At 41.0% G+C, this 15,347-nt stretch overlaps 1 protein-coding gene across 1 annotated transcript; it reads right to left on the bottom strand.

Annotated features, from left to right (window-relative positions):
• Positions 1 to 836: 836 nt before the first annotated feature.
• LOC134405487 (vomeronasal type-2 receptor 26-like) lies at positions 837 to 14,788 on the bottom strand. The gene is made up of 7 exons (XM_063136730.1): positions 14,779 to 14,788; positions 13,709 to 13,880; positions 9,768 to 10,059; positions 7,223 to 8,071; positions 5,652 to 5,879; positions 3,134 to 3,260; positions 837 to 1,747 (listed from the first exon to the last, which is right to left on the bottom strand). Exons 1-7 carry the CDS (start codon positions 14,786 to 14,788, stop codon positions 837 to 839), a joined length of 2,589 nt encoding a protein of 862 aa, XP_062992800.1.
• Between the last annotated feature and the right edge of the window lie 559 nt (positions 14,789 to 15,347).

The raw sequence follows: 15,347 nt of genomic DNA, 5'->3' as shown, positions 1-15,347 counted from the left end.
ATAAACATGTCTACTCAGAAGTAAATCACATTGTCTTCAATTTCCTTACTCAGCATGGGAGGGGAGAGGTGTGGAGATGTGACAGATGTCCACCTGCCTCTTGAATGCCTCTAGTGTAGGAGAGCCCACAACCTCCCTAGGTAACTGGTTCCATCGCTGTACTGCTCAATGATTTACACATATGATTTACACATGATTTACATATGGAGATTTAAAGTGTAATAAAGAAACTAAAGAATTGATAACAAACCTGCTGACAACAGCGAGATTAATTATATCTAGGAACTGGAAGGTTCAGGGAGATTATTGTATTGAAGAATGGTATAAGGAAATTTGGGATATTGCCATTAATGATAAATTGACATGTAATATTAAAGTAAGAAGAGGCATAACAAATACGAATGAATTTGAGGGAATTTGGAAACAGTTCCTGGTATATGTGTTCTCTAAAGGAAGTGGAAAACCACCACCAGAAGAAGTAATGAGATTTTGGAAGCAGGAATAGATCCCAAAGGGTGAAGGGGAGCAACTGTATTGTACTGTATTGTTTGATCATGAATATAGACAAATTATAAATGTTAACAGTTGAGCTTTGTTTTTGTTTGTTGTTTCAATTTTTTTGATTGATTGTTATGTTGATGTATTTTAATTGTGTTAATAAAAATTATCAAAAAAAGAGACAAAGTCAACAATGAAAGGTAGATGGATGTGCATAGTTGTTTGTGTTTAAATAGCTCATCATTGAACACCAAATGAATTTTACAGAGATTAAAAATGAAAAAGTCAATGTATGCTTACATCTACAGATTTCCCTGTGAAGCAGAAGAACCAGTCACTTACTTCCTTTCAATCTTTCTCCTCATTAACTGTTCCCTATTATTAAGCTCTGGCCTCATTACAATAATGTAGCATTTGGGGAAGAAAATGCAGCCCAGCAGCCCAGCACTGGAAGCTAAGATGGAGAAGATCTCCACAGCTACCATGTATTTCCCTTTGGTGCTCAGGTAAGAGGGAACAAAGGACAACCAAACACTGCAAAACACCAACATGCTGAAAGTAATGAACTTGGCTTCATTGAAAGTGTTGGGTAACTTCCTGGCTAGGAAAGCCACAGTGAAGCTGACAAGGGCCAGGAAACCCAGATAGCCCAGAACACAATAAAATAGAGCAACTGACCCCTCATTACATTTTAGTACAATTTCTTCATTCACAGAGTGCATGTCAGTATCTGGGAATGGTGGGTAAGTTGCCAGCCACACGGCACAAATGGTTGCTTGGATGAGGGAGCAGGAAAGAATAATGGAATTGGAGAGTCTCCTCCCAACCCATTTCCTCATACCACTTCCTGGCTTTGTAGCCATGAATGCTAGAACCACCGTGATAGTTTTGGCCAACACACAAGACACTGCTATTGAGAAGATGATACCAAAAGCAGTTTGTCGAAGGAGACACACCATATTCTCAGGTGGACCAATGAATAGCAAAGCACAGAGGAAGCAGAGTAGGAGGGAGATGAGGAGAGTGTAGGAAAGGTTCTGGTTGTTGGCTTTGACTATGGGTGTGTCTTGATGCTTCAGAAATGTTCCCAACACAAAAGCTGTAATTAAAGAAAAGGACAGAGCAAAAATTGTTAAATTGATCCCCAAAGCGTCTTCATAAGACAAGAAGCTGACAAATTTGGGAAGGCATGAATCGTGGTTTTTGCTTGCATACTGATATTCTTGGCATTGAATGCAGTCAACCATGTCTGAAAAAGAAAAGATGTGGTTTCAGTGTTTCAATTTTTCACTTATTGTGTTCACTTTGGAAGATTAATATAATATAGTAATTGACTTCTGGCAAAGATTCAAATAGCCTTTTTTAAAAAAAACTTTTTCAGAGGAATTAAAAAAGCATCTTGTAGATGGTGACAGGATTGTTGAGCATCTACCAGGGTGCAAAGAAGAGCCCATACTGCAGATGATATCCATACAGAGAGTAGAGGGGAAAATATAGAAATGAATGATGCTTTTCCTGGGCAATAGCTCTTGTCAAAAGGGAGCACTATGGTGGTCTGGGGAATTCAGGAGGGCCAGATAGTGACCCCCAGGAGGGCCAGAGTTATCCCCCAACCTGAGGTTTTGCATCCCTGGTATAAAGGAAGAATAAATGGAAGTGCTCCTGAGCAGGTTGAAAATCCATTTATCTTTTAACGAAGTAAGATAATGTGTAGCTAATGTAAAGGTCAGTATGTTAATAAACGAAGGGCACACTGTAGATATATGCTAGCTTCTTTCACTGGCTTGTAATGAATAGTGACATTAAAATAAATATATGATTAAAGTATAATATATATGGAATAAAATTCATAGAAGCATAGAATAGTAGACTTGGAAGGGGCCTGTAAGGCCATCGAGTCCAACGCCCTGCTCAATGCAAGAAACCACCTTAAAGCATACCTGACAGAGGTCCACCTGCCACTTGAATGCCTCTAGTGCGGGAGAGCCAACAACCTCCCTAGGTAACTGGTTCCATCGCTGTACTGCTCAATGATTTACACACACACTGACACACTTTCCCCTTCTTCTTTGGGTTTTTATGAACCTGTGAGAAGGTTCACCAAAGAGGTGGAGAACCTGTGAAAAGTTTCTACCGGGAGTGGGTAAAGTCTTTCAGCCCTAGGGTCATAGTCAATTTTGGAGAAGCTTTTAAGGGCCACATTCCAGTATTGAGCAGGGGGGTGGGGCTGAAGGCAAGGAAGGCATGGCTAAATGCCAAAGGGCCAAGGCAGAAATACAAAACATGCCAGCCTATTATAGCTCTTGTTGCCAGCAAGAAAGCCTTGCTGGGTGGGGAGTGCATTTTAACCTTTTAGAATGAGGAAAATGCACAAAATCTGGAAAAACACCAAGCAATCAGTAGTTGGGGGAAAAGGGCCTTCTGGAGAATCCTGATTAGGACCCTAAGAGGGCTGGATTTGGCTATCCAGGGCCTGAGGTTCCCCATCCCTGATATATAGATAACTGAGAATGTCTCTTTTTGTGTTCTCCTGCTGCATAAAGTTAGTTTGCTGATGGTATTATTGTGAGGTGATCTGATTTCAACTTAACACACCCATACCCTCACAAGAAAATCTGCACATGACATCTCTTACCCAGCTGGTTGGCAATCTTTCCTTCTGGACATAGAGCACAATCATAGCAACAAAATGGCTCCCCTTCCTTCTTTTGCTTGCTGTAACCAAGTCGACAGTTCTCATTACACACAGAGAAGGGCCGCACCTATTGAACAATGAAAGAGGAGACTATCAGAACATGGGCTTTGGAAATTTGACTAAGATCTACACCAAGCAGGATAAAACATTTTGAAAATGGTTTGAAAACAGTATATGGAGTGTGTCCTGGGCCCAAACAGTTGTCAACTGTTATAAAGCAGTAGTGTAGATCCTGCCTAGAGAGCGTTGCCTGGCTCTGCTTTAATCAACATAATGAGTATTGCAGTGTTTTGTTCACTTTTTAAATGCCAATGGTGACTGTTTATTTCATTTATTATTTATTTTATTTATTACATTTATATACCGCCCCATAGCTGAAGCTCTCTGGGTGGTTTACAAAAGTTAAAAACAGTGAACATTAAAAACAAATATACATTTTTTAAAAAAACCATCAACAGCATAAAAACAACTATATCCATTTAAAACAACTATTCTGGGGCCATTTAAAAAATTCAGCATATGTTGTTAACTGCCTGGGCCCCACTCCCTTATCCAAAGAAAAACATAAAATAATTAATATTTCCTAGAGCAGGTATGGCAACATTTATAATAATAAATAGTTGGGGTGCTCTGTTGTATCCAGTGCTACTGATGGCTGAGGTTGGAGCTAGTAGTGGATAAAGTCAGAGCCAAAGTGGATGGGGCCACCATTTTTGTCTCTCTTTCTGTCACCCCTTTTCTCTATCCTCCTCTTCCTCTCCATCTAACTAGGGACAGATCATAGAATCATAGAATAGTAGAGTTGGGAGGGGGCTATAAGACCATTGAGTCCAACCCCTTGCTCAATGCAGGAATCTACCTCAAAGCATCCCTGACAGATGGTTGTCCAGCTGCCTTTTGAATGCCTCTAGTGTGGGAGAGCCCACAACCTTCCTAGGTAACTGGGTCCATTGTCATACCGCTCTAACAGTCAGGAAGTTTTTCCTGATGTCCAGCCGGAATCTGGCTTCCTGTAATTTGAGCCCATTATTCCATGTCCTGTACTCTGGGAGGATCTAGAAGAGATCCTGGCCCTCCTCTGTGTGACAACCTTTTAAGTATTTGAAGAGTGCTATCATGTCTCTCCTCAATCTTCTCTTCTCCAGGCTAAACATGCCCAGTTGTTTCAGTCTCTCTTCATAGGGCTTTGTTTCCAGACCCCTGATCATCCTTGTTGCCCTCCTCTGAACACGCTCCAGCTTGTCTGCATCCTCCTTGAAGTGTGGTGCCCAGAACTGGACACTATGCTCAAGATGAGGCCTAACCAGGGCCGAATAGAGGGGGAACCAGTACCTCACATGATCCTGCTTGGTGTGGCTCCTGCCTTTTATATACTGCTTTCATATTGCAATATCCTGCTTGGTGTAGATTAGGCCATAGACTGATCTTGCCAGAGATCTGAACTGATTGAAATTCTGCTGAGAGTCATATGAAAATTGAACAAGGGCTTCAGCTTTCCCATCCTTTAACTAGATAGTATGTAAATTACAATTCATATTTCTTTTCCAACCCCCACCCCAAGTATTCACTTACATCTCATCTTTTAGAGGGGTTTGCAAATTTCGTGGGATCCAGGACAAAACAAGAGATCGCACATGCTTCAAGAATTGATCTACCACATTACATTAAATTGAGAATCTATATTTTGAAATGGTCTCAGACCAAATGGTCTCCATGAAGTTCTGTTTAGACATCAACAATTGGACTGAGAGACAATTGAACTTAGGAATAAACTAGATTTCTCACAGAAATCTCATTATCCAGTCAATTTTTTAAACTATCAAGCGGCTTTCAGATGGTTGTATCCAAAGGTAGTCCTGCTTAGAGTAGATGTATTGAAATTTTTGGGACTTAGTCTAACATTGGATACAAGCCATTTGATACAATCCAGAGGCTGCAACTGGGAGCAGAAAAGTGGCGTCAAAGGGGTGGGTGGTTTTTTTTTTAAAACCCTGCATATTAGATGTACAGATGCATTTTGTCACTGAGGTCATTGGAGGGCATGCTCCTGGTGGTTCCACATGGACCGTTGGCCCAATTGGAGTCCACCAGGAGAAGAGCCTTTAGTTTGGTGGCCCCTTCTCTTTGGGACTCCCTGCTCCTGGAGGTCAGGCATACTCCAACACTAGGCTGCTTCCAGCGCTTCCTGAAAACAACTCTATTCCAGGAAGCCTTCCTAAACTGACCAACCATGGTTTTTATTGGTCCTTTGTTTTAAATTAAACAATTTTAATTTGCTGTTTTTAATCTTTCTTTTTCTGTTTTATTCCTATGTTCACTGCTCCAGAACCTATTTTAGATATGGAGTGGTATATAAATATTGTAAATAAATAATATAAATAATAATAATTTTATGTCAGTTTGACCTAATAGTTAAGATTGGAACATGTCCTGAAAACAATCTCTACTGAGATCTTACCTGGTTAAACCAGCTGTGCCACATGATGGCATCCTCTTTAACAGTGACTGATTGCTCTGGAGGAACCAGGATGTCCATCCTTCCAACTTTCACTTTATGAAAGGAATGGTTTGGGGAAATGACCCAATTTATAACATCAAAGCCGGTGACTAATTCTCCATTGTGGTCAAAGGAAACTGTGTCCCCAGCACTGTTATTAAATGAGACACTTCTCAGAAAATGGTGCAGCTAGATGGCAAAGGGGAAACAGAACAGAAGAAACACAGCAAAAAAGGGGAGGGGTTCTTTTCTTCCCTCTTTTCACAAAAGTTTTGCTTTTATCCTGGAAAGACAGTTCTGCTCCAGTCCCAGAATGGTCCCCAACCCCAAAGAGAAAAAAAAATGCCGCTCTCCTTTGTATGCATCCTCAAGACCTCATGAGTAAGGATGCTGCAAGCACCTGACTGGATCCAGGAGTCTGTTGCACCCACCTGAGCACTTGTGCAGACCCGTAAGGAACTGCCTGCCTACGTGCTGAAATCATGCACTTCCCCTTCCTGCGGCAGTGGTAGCTGTCATTGATACAATAGGGGGATTTTGCAATTTCGCAAGCCTCTGTAAATTGCACCTCCCCCCCTACCCCTGGGGCAATGGCAAGCTTAAAGGCCCATTCGCACCTTTTCCTTTGGGTCAATGGAGGCTTTAAGTCTGCCATTGGCATAGGGTTGTTGCCTGGCTGCCAAGAGCTTGCCGGCCAAGGTGAGTCTCAGAAGTTCGCCCACCCCTCCTCACGAATATGGAACTGTTTGACCTTTACCCCACCTGTTTATTGGCCCCAATATAACATACATTTTAGTACTGCTGTTCCTTTTATCTGAAATGTTTCCTCAGCCAGTCTACATAGATACTAGCGGGTGTTAATATGACAAACATGTGTTTGAAAACACATGTGCTATATAGGTTACTTTCAATAAAACATTGGGATTGGCTGAAGTTCTGTACTGAATGTACACTCAGTGGTAAATCCTGGTTTGTTAATATGTGAACATGTGACAAGGCTCTTCCTTTCTTATTATAGTACCTAATAAAAAGTTCAGTGTAGCAGTACATGCATTTAGCAACAATCTCACAGTGTGGACACTGTCTTGTATACTACTTTCAATTAAATAAGTAGTCGAGTTTGAGTTTGCATTGTTCTCAATTGTTCTTCAACCCCAGGAAAAGGTGCAGAGAAACATGCTGAGCAGGATCACTCTGGGAGTTTCCAGATACATATTTTCACTTATTCGATGGAAGCAGCAGAGCCCAAGGGGATGGGAAGGGACAGAACTGTAAAGGAGTGATAGCCCTTTAGCAGTAGCAAAAGCTACTCAATAGGTTCAATATAATCAATATTTTATCAGTGTATGTTGCAACTAGAAGTTTATGGGCCCAGTGGAAACAATACTCATCAACACATGAATTATTATGGGAAGCCTAGCTTTTTGGAAAAGGAAGGAAGGAAGGAGTGCATAAACCATATTGTGAATATTGTACACATTATCAAGCTTGTTATTTGCACTCCTTAGATATTAATCTGCTCAAAATGTTACCTGCCATGGCTGTTGATTCTGAAGCTTCAGACTCCCTCCATCCACCACTGGTTTGTGTTTGGAAGTGGAGGCATGCATGGCCTGTAGAGCATGTGCCACAGCATAGACAGCATTGTAGATGTTGTAGCTATGGCCAGTCATGCTCATTTCAAAGAAAGGCCCAGGAAGGCTCTCCAATTTTTCTTCTCCAGTGCAGGTTTCTCCTACAATTTCATCCACAAGGACATTTGGGAACTTACAGTTGAATGCCTGCTGCCAGAAGTCCTTGATAAAGCCATCTTCTTTGTTCCAAGATGGGCTTCTTAGCTGAAGGAATTTGGGGAATCCAGGTAGTATATTTGAATGGCTTGTGAAAGACAGAGCACCTTGAAAGACTTGGAAATCCAAATTCCTTTGATAACCCAGTGCGACAATATCTAGTTGGGCTGACATAATCCATACTTTACCTTTAGGTGTAACTTTTTCAGGTATATATAGAAATGTTCCCCAGGTGATCATGGCATGGATTTCTCCATGTAACACCAATACATTGGCTTTTCTCTCCATGATAAGAGCATATACTTTCTGAATCAAGATTATCACTTCAAAAGCTTCACTGACAAAACTGAATCTGGGGATTCTCTCTATGAAATCAAAACAGATACCATTCTGGAAAAATAAGGGAAGTGCAGCCTGTACAAATCTTTCTCCATCGTCATCATCCACAGCAAGGACGTTAATCCAAATCCACCTGAAATGCAGAAGTAACCGGAGAATCCCCATATACTGATGGGTTTCTTTTGGAGCCATCCTGAAAGTGGGAAAGACTTGGGTTTTATCACTGATTGCTGAAGTAGAGCCATACATGAGCTAAAGATAAAAGTAAAAAGGCAGGACAGACAAAGTGGTGAGAATCAGAAAAGCTTTGAAAATTAAATATGGATTTTCATTCTGTGTGTGAATTAGCTATGTATGTGTATTTGTTTCTGTCCCATTTTTGACCAGAATTTACTCAATGCACACTTCCTGGGACTGAATGTGGACCCAAATCAAATGTGGTTGTAATTCACAGACCAAAAAAATTATATATTTGAAAAAGTATGCAAAAATGCTTTAATAAATGGGAGATGAATGCTGACATTTCAAAAATGCACACAACTGATCTGTATATTTTGAAAATATGCACAAAAATGCACACAGATTTGCATGTGAAAAGGAAGAAACCAAGGTCACAATCTGATACAGACATGAACCACAATGAACTTCAAGGTGGAAGTTCACATCCATAGTGTGGCTGTACTGATTAACATTTTTTTCCATCTCAACTGAGATCCAAGGTAACTGTGAACTATACTGGAGGACTGCCATAAGCCACTCTCTTCCAGCCACGGTCCCTTCCAATTGTCAGCATGAGGACAATGAACCTGCATTGTTTGAAATCTGAATTAGCAGGACTATCTTAGAAATATTTCACACTAAATTAGATTTAAGAGCATGCACACGCTTATTCAAATTCAGGGCATATGCCAGCTGGCTATTTCATAAACATTAATGGGGTACAATATAAAAAGGAAAGAACACAATACTATGGAGCAAATTGTCCCCTTTGGGTCTCTATTATTCCAGTCTGAGTGTTGTGTCAGGGATAAAAGAGGGGTTCAACCCAATTATTACTGAAGACAGGATCGTGTATTTAATAAGCTGCTATAAAAGAAATGCCGCTGATAATGTAAAAACTGTTAAGATTGTAGCCAGTGAGTCAGTTTATCTTTAGGTACAAAAGAACTGTTTGGGTTACTGTTATTATGTTAGATGAAACAATATTGTAACTGTTTGGAATTACGACACTGTTTTATAAGTTATTTGTTTTCTATGTTTTGTCCAGGAAAATAAAAATAAAATGCATATTTATGTTCTGCTGTGCTTGTAAGAGAGTACCCAACTGTAAATCTAAAGAAATCGCAAGAAGAGTGTGTGCTGTCCACCCAAGATTGTACCCATTCACCACCTGCATATTGTAAAAATAGATTAACTCAATGTGAGCTTAACTTCAGAAATTGCAGAAAAGCTCTCTATTCTGGGACTGGTAGCTGTCTTTGTCACAAAAGTAGAAAAAATGTGTTTTCCCAGTGATGAATGAATTACAGCAACTTGGTTTCCATGGTTCTGGAGTTGAACCGGCGCCAGGTTAAGACTTTCCTCTTTGCCCAGGCATATGGTGGCACATCTTAATCACCCACATGTTTAGTTTTTTAACAGTTTTTAATGCTTTATTTGTGTATGTTTTGTGTTTTAGAATTTTAAATTTTGTATACTCATTTTAATTTTAATTTTAGAATTTCTGTAAACCGCCCAGAGATCCCTGGCTATGGGAGCGGTATATAAGTGCAATAAATAAATAAATAAATAAATAAATAAATAAATAAATAAATAAAATAAAATAAACTTCAACAAACTGCTTCTTTTTAATCACATCACTCACTATTTCCAAACCTCATAACCAAAGTCCTAAAAGTAAACTGAAATATTTGTTAAAGTCTTCTTCTCCACAACCCCACCTTCCTACCTGTGAAATCTTATAGCTGCCCAAGATGGCTGCAATGTGGAGAGATGTTTCTGAGCTCAGTCCCCCGACAACAGCTACCAGGTTGCTGTGGGTGTTACATTTGTAATTGGGGTTAAATCTGTCCCATGTGGAAAGAAGTAACATGGTTGCTTGATAGGTACACATTGCATTGAAATAGCTGTCATAGATATGGAATCCCAGGGTGACATTTGGTAAGATCTGGGTGTTTTCATTGACCTCCTTTACCGCAAATGCCAAAGCCAAGACATGCTGGTAATACTTAGTCAGTAAACTGCAATGACAGACAGGCCATTTCAAAGGGATATTTGACACTTAGTAAAATTATTGCCATACCTCTCCCTCCTCCCCATTACAGATGTTTTTAGAATAGCATTGTATAGTGGACCTCAGGTTCCTAGGTAATTAGATCTAACAACTGGACAAGATCAACACAAATTTATAAAATAAAGGATGAGCATGTACAGAATTTAGGTAATGAAGAAAGGGAATTATCTGTCTATCTATCTATCTATCTATCTATCTATCTATCTATCTATCTATCCGGAATAAACAAATGCTACTAGGATTTCAATAAAAACAATTTCAACAAGCAGTAACACTTATATCACAGTGAGTCTATTGCAATTCTGTTTCTCCTTCCCTAACCTGGAGGTGTCCCTTCAGAAAACACAACCCCTTAAAAGTCCCACATTCTGCTTCACTCAAGCCTGACACACAGCCCAGATCCCTCGGTCTCTCAGGAACAGATGCTTCTTCTGTTAACAGAAACTGCTCCCTTTCCCTATCAGATTTTTACTCAAGTGCTTATTCCCAACTTCTTCCTTCTCAACTTCTTCATCTCATGAAGACTTTCTTTAGCTTCCCTCTCAGGCCTTAGCTAGACCTAAGGTTTATCCTGGGATCATCCTTGGGTCGCCCTGCCTGCTCCCAGGATATCCTGTGTGTCATTTACATGAACAGGGATGACCGCGGGACGATCCTGGGATAAACCTTAGGTCTAGCTAAGGCCTCAGTCAGCCATGACTCCCTCCTTTCTGCTCTTTCTTCTCTCCCCCATCCCTCTATATCAACTGCCAACATTCTTTTTCCATTACCTGGAAACTTGCTCCCTGCCCCTGCTGTATCTGTCTGATAATTTCAGCTCCTTCTGCAGTTGTATTAAAATGGACAATTTGATCACAAATCAAGAAAGAATACAGAATGACCAGTACATGCAGGGGATCAGTTTATTCATTCCTTGCATTGCACTTTCTGCTTCCGTCCTGGTTACATTCATCAGAATGTGCTACTAAATATATCAACAAAAACATTTGAGAAGTGACCTTGATGGGGCTGGGCTGCAATTCAGAATATTAAAAGGAATCCCCTCTGCCCATGTTAAAGGAAATGTATCAGGAAGGGTGGGGTGCTCTTAGTCAACTAAAAGCAACAAAATGAATGTATGTTCAATATGGTTTCTTACCAAATTCTCAAAAAAGCTTTTTGCTCAGCAACATTGTCCTTTATTTAGAGTGACCATATGAAAAGGAGGACAGGGCTCCAGGGAATTTCAGCAGGTGTATGCATGCAGCACCTGGTGAATTTCCCTCTTCATCACAACAGTTAAAGCTGCAGGAGCCCTGCCTTCTTTTATATCTGGTCAAGATGGCAGGGCTCCTGCAGCTTTAACTGTTGTAATGAAGAGGGGATTTCTCCAGGTGCTACATGCATACAAACAACACCTGCTGAAATTCCCCTTTTCTACACAACTGTTAAAGTTACAGAAGTCCCGTCCTCCTTTTCATATGGTCACCCTACTTACTAACTTCTTCTGTTTACAAATTTGAAAATAAGAATAAACTCACAGAGAAGACCATTGACATAAAATCTCAAATGCATTGGGGGACTGATTTTTGTTGGGAAAAACAGAGATTGCTGTGACCGTGTTCCAAGCCTTGTGTAAATTCAAGGCCTCACTTACTAAGCTAATGGCTGAAAGAGAAGCTGCAGTTCCATTTAGGTAGGGTGACCTTATGGAAAGGAGGATAGGGCTCCTGTATCTTTAACAGGGAATTTCTGCAGGTATCATTTGCATATAAGGAGAACCTGGTGAAATTTCCTCTTCATCATAACAGTTAAAGCTGCAGGTGCCCTGCCCTCTTTTAAATCTGGTCACAGTATAGCTGCAGTTTAGCTCCTGCAGTTTTAACTGTGATGAAGAGGAAATTTCACCAGGTGCAACATGCATAAAAATGGCACCTGTTGAAATTCCCTTTTCTATGCAACTGTTAACGATACAGGAGCCCTGTCCTCCTTTTCATATGGTCACCCTAATTTAGGTACAACTCTTGCTTTTGGTGTGCATACTGGTTTCTTCCGGCAACTTTCCAGCTATGGATGTAGCTTGTAACTACTTGTGGCTCCCATTACATTCTTAAAGCAGTTAGAACGCAGATGTAATAGATGGAGCCTAATTACAGTGCTGATTACAACTTGAAGGGCTTTAAGATTGTAATGGGAGCTACAATTAGTTACAAGCTGTGCCAATAGCTGGAAAGTTGTTCGGGCAGTACCCTGAGCTATTGTTGTATTATTATTTGACATTTGTAAATGACTATGTGGTTGTATATATCTATATTTTTTAGCTTATTCTACTTTTTATAATTGCCCTGTCTTTTGTTTTACCCACCTATACATATATTGTATATTCACTTTTAGGACTATAGCAGTTCCTTGCTAAACAAAAAACCAATAGTCCTTGGTGGAGCCCTTGGCTCCCTTTACAGTTATCTGCTTTATAACATGTATAGTTCTATAAGTCTACATATACTAGAGGAAGGATTGGCAAGTGTCTTAAATTGGTGAGTTGCAATAGTATTTATTTTTTAAAAACCATAATTTTGGATACATTCATCTTGATTTTAAGTAGGCATTTTTAATAAATAACATTTTCAATATAATGATGTCTTTGTATTTACAGGCTTTAACACTTCAATAGCGCTTACTGATATTTCTCTTGCATGTATTGTGAATATATACATTATATAAGAGTGTATGTTTGAAGACCATTGGTCGAAACGCTTTTGTTATCAGTTTTTATAAGTTATACTATTGAGTTTTTAGTGGCCCCATATATAGTATGTATTTGTTTTTATTGGATTGAAAAATTAAATAATTTTAAATTGTTTTATCATTATTGTCATCAGATTAAATAGTTTTAAATAGTTTTATCATTATTGTCATCAAATTGTTATTATCACTGCATATATTGTCACTAGAGTACCCAACCCAGTTGTTCTGAAACCCTGTACTGCCTCTGCCAGTCAGTGTTGACAATACTGAGCTAGATGGATCAAGAGTCTGATTCAGAATAAGGCAGCTTCTTATGTTCCTACATTCCTAGAAGTACAAAAAGAAACAAACACATGTCTGCAAATGTAATGAGGACTGAGTATGTTCAGAAGCTACCAAATGCTGAGTGTCTGTTGAGTGACTGAAATGAAAATTAGGGGAGTGAGAATGGAATGCAGTATCCCAGAAGAGGACATGGCTGTCTGTCTGTCTGGAACTCTAAACAGGAGCTTTCCATGTTGCCACATTTTTTTTGCAGATCCCGCTTGTAGATTCTGTTCTCTACAAATGTTCCCTAGGCCAGATCTACACTTTGTGTCAAATCATTACGATCCCATCATGGAAATGCTATATCCCTCTAGCATATTTACAACTTGTAGGACACACAATGACATTTGTTGCAGTATTTTGGATAATGTGGGATAAGAATCAGGAAAGAACACTATAAAAGTGGTATGGGGAATGTGTAAGTGCTGTAACAGTTATCAGTGCACTTCAATAGCACTATAAAGCAGTAGCGTAGATCTAGCCCTGGAGTTTGTTTGGTTTTCTTATTCAAAATCAAATAACAAACGAGGAAACCTCCTTACATGGGCTCTTGATTCTGTTCTTGAAGGGGATGTTGGATGAAATTGTTCTCTTCAGAAACCATGAGGATCTGAGAAGTAATGCCACCAATGATGAAATCACCTGGCTGATAATACTTGTAAAGAATAGGGATGCAATCACTGGCAACGCATTTTGCAGGCTGAGCCTTGCAAACTGCATGAGGAAGCAGCATCACTGCAAGAACTACCAATATCACCATCACAGGGGCAAGTCTTCTCCCTGGACAGAAATGTCCTTGCGTTACAAATGGTCTGGTCTGTGAGTCCTCAGTTATAAAATGTAACACAGCAGAATTCTGACTGATGTCCTGCCTAGTCCCTAGAGATCCACCTCAGAAGAAATAACTTAAAGCTAAGCTAGAAATTCATAGATGTGTGGACGAACAGTAGCACTAATCACAGTGATTTTGATAATTAGAAGGGATGCAATCTCTTGGTTGTGAGTTCTTTGTGGCATTGCTGAAGAAAACATGTTTGTCACCTCCCAGATAGTCTTAGCTGCTTCCTACTGGGACAGCCAGGCAAATAACAGGTTTGAAATGACCCCTGAAATAGAGGAATACCAGAAATGTAGAACCTTGGATAAAATCCAAGATATGTCCTCTAGATTAAACCCATTCATTTCAAGATGTCTACTTCAAATAGGACTCATGTTTCATTTTGCTCCTTGGTCAGGAGTTAGGTCAAGTGAGTAATTAAAGCTCTAAAGTGGTTTCCATGGACACCTCTCCTGGCACCCACCTGGCTCTCTACCTCTCCTGATTTTTCTTTCTTTCTTTTTTTCTCCTTTTTTCTGCTTAACTGGGAAGGCAACATGCTGCAAAGTGCAGGGCTGCCTTTCAGTACCATCTTTATTTGAGTTCAAAAGAGTGGTTTTGTATAGGGCTGTGCACGGACCCCCTGAACTGCTTTGTGGCCCGATCCGGAACTTTTGGATCGGGCCCTAAAAGCTTCTGGTTGATCTGACCCCCCCGCTCTGCTGAATAAGCCCCGCTCCCCCCTGCCCCCTTACCTGGCTCCGCCGCCATCGCCAGGTAAGCCCTTCCACTTACCTGTGTCCATCGCGGACCAGTGCTGGCTTCAACTGAGGCCCAGCTTGAAGCCTGGGCCTCAGTTGAAGCCGGTGCTGGACTGTGATGGACAAAGGTAAGCCCCCTTCCCCCCTGCCCCCTTACCTGGCTCCGCCGCCATCGCCAGATAAGCCCTTCCACTTACCTGTGTCCATCGTGGACCAGTGCCGGATTCAACTGAGGCCCAGCTTGAAGCCTGGGCCTCAGTTGAAGCTGGTGCTGGACTGTGATGGACACAGGTAAGCCCCCTTCCCCCCTGCTCCCTTACCTGGCGCCATCACCATACAGATGGTGGCGGAGCCAGGTAAGCCCCCTCCCCCCACTTACCTGTGTCCATCGCAGTCCGGCGCCAGCTTCAACTGAGGCCCAGGCTTCAAGCCGGAAGAGGCCGCGGCCTGCTTCTGGCTTGTGGCCTGGGCCTCAGTTGAACCCGGCGCCAGACCACGATGGAGGCAGGTAAGCCGCCCTGCCCCCTTACCTGGCTCCGCTGCCATCACTGCATGGACTGCGCCACCACTGCCAGGTGAGCCCCCCCACTTACCTGCGTCTAG

The sequence above is a fragment of the Elgaria multicarinata genome, chromosome 11 (assembly GCF_023053635.1).
Source record: "Elgaria multicarinata webbii isolate HBS135686 ecotype San Diego chromosome 11, rElgMul1.1.pri, whole genome shotgun sequence".
Classification (NCBI taxonomy): Eukaryota; Metazoa; Chordata; class Lepidosauria; order Squamata; family Anguidae; genus Elgaria; species Elgaria multicarinata.
This window is presented reverse-complemented; position numbering and strand designations above follow the sequence as displayed.